The sequence below is a fragment of the Limulus polyphemus genome, unplaced genomic scaffold (assembly GCF_000517525.1).
Source record: "Limulus polyphemus unplaced genomic scaffold, Limulus_polyphemus-2.1.2 Scaffold3154, whole genome shotgun sequence".
In the NCBI taxonomy this organism is placed as follows: domain Eukaryota; kingdom Metazoa; phylum Arthropoda; class Merostomata; order Xiphosura; family Limulidae; genus Limulus; species Limulus polyphemus.
Genome location: NW_013668764.1, coordinates 29180 through 30036, shown reverse-complemented (window position 1 = coordinate 30036; position 857 = coordinate 29180). Strand labels below are relative to the sequence as shown.

The following is an 857-nucleotide window of genomic DNA, read 5'->3' as shown; positions in this document are numbered from 1 at the left end:
CTAATGTTTGAGGCCTGCTTGCACTCTCTAATGTTTGAGGCCTGCTTGCACTCTCTAATGTTTGAGGCCTGCTTGCACTCCATGATGGTACTTCTCGTTTTCATAGCTCTTCCATATGAAATTATTTTCAAATTAAAATATAATTTTGAAAATAAGGCTGATCTTGAACATTGTTAATTAATAATCCTCTGTGCTATGCACTTTTGTATTTATTTGCGCATAGTATTAAATTTTAAAGTTTTAGGATAAATATCCTAAGTTTTTCTCTAAAATAACATTTTCACCTGAAATCAATAAAGTTAGACTTACCATAATCCGTGCTTTCTGCTACAATAGCAATAGCTTTCCATTTAAACTTCAGCATGAAGGCGGTCAAAGCTGTCATCTGGAAACTGTCAGGGGGCGTCACTTTGATTAAAGAAGGGTAAGGCGGCTGCCCAGCTTGGTTGAACGACAGGGTAGGGTCTGTTGCAGTTGGGGCCAGATGAGGTACTCCAAGATTTCCTATAGGGGAGTGGGCGACTTTAATGTGGGTGGAACTACTGGGCCCTATGATCGTTACAACGTTCTGCTCCAAGAGATAACAAGCTATCGAAAAATAAGAGACAAATAGAACATCGTCTTTTGGTGGTGATTGATTCAAACCCTTTTAGCTGTATCTTTAAAGACCCTTTCATTTACTGCTAACAAAACGGCATAATAGTTTTTAACAATAAAACATTTATAAACAATCATTTTGTTAGCCCTCTGAACATCAGACAGGTATTACACGTGGGGCCGAAAAATACTTTCAATACCACCTGTCATAACCTACTTTATTACAGGGAAGCCACTGGTTTAATAAGCTAATTATGTCA

General features: G+C 37.8%; 1 protein-coding gene across 1 annotated transcript in view; it reads right to left on the bottom strand.

The window, feature by feature from the left end:
* Positions 1-588, bottom strand: part of LOC106468764 (glutamate receptor ionotropic, NMDA 1-like) — a gene marked incomplete at its 5' end in the record, with an annotated part of 32964 nt that extends 32376 nt beyond the window's left edge. The window contains one exon of the mRNA XM_022397127.1: positions 310-588. Coding sequence (XP_022252835.1) covers positions 310-588 — 279 coding nt within the window. The remainder of the gene's footprint in view (positions 1-309) is intronic.
* Positions 589-857: the final 269 nt, after the last annotated feature.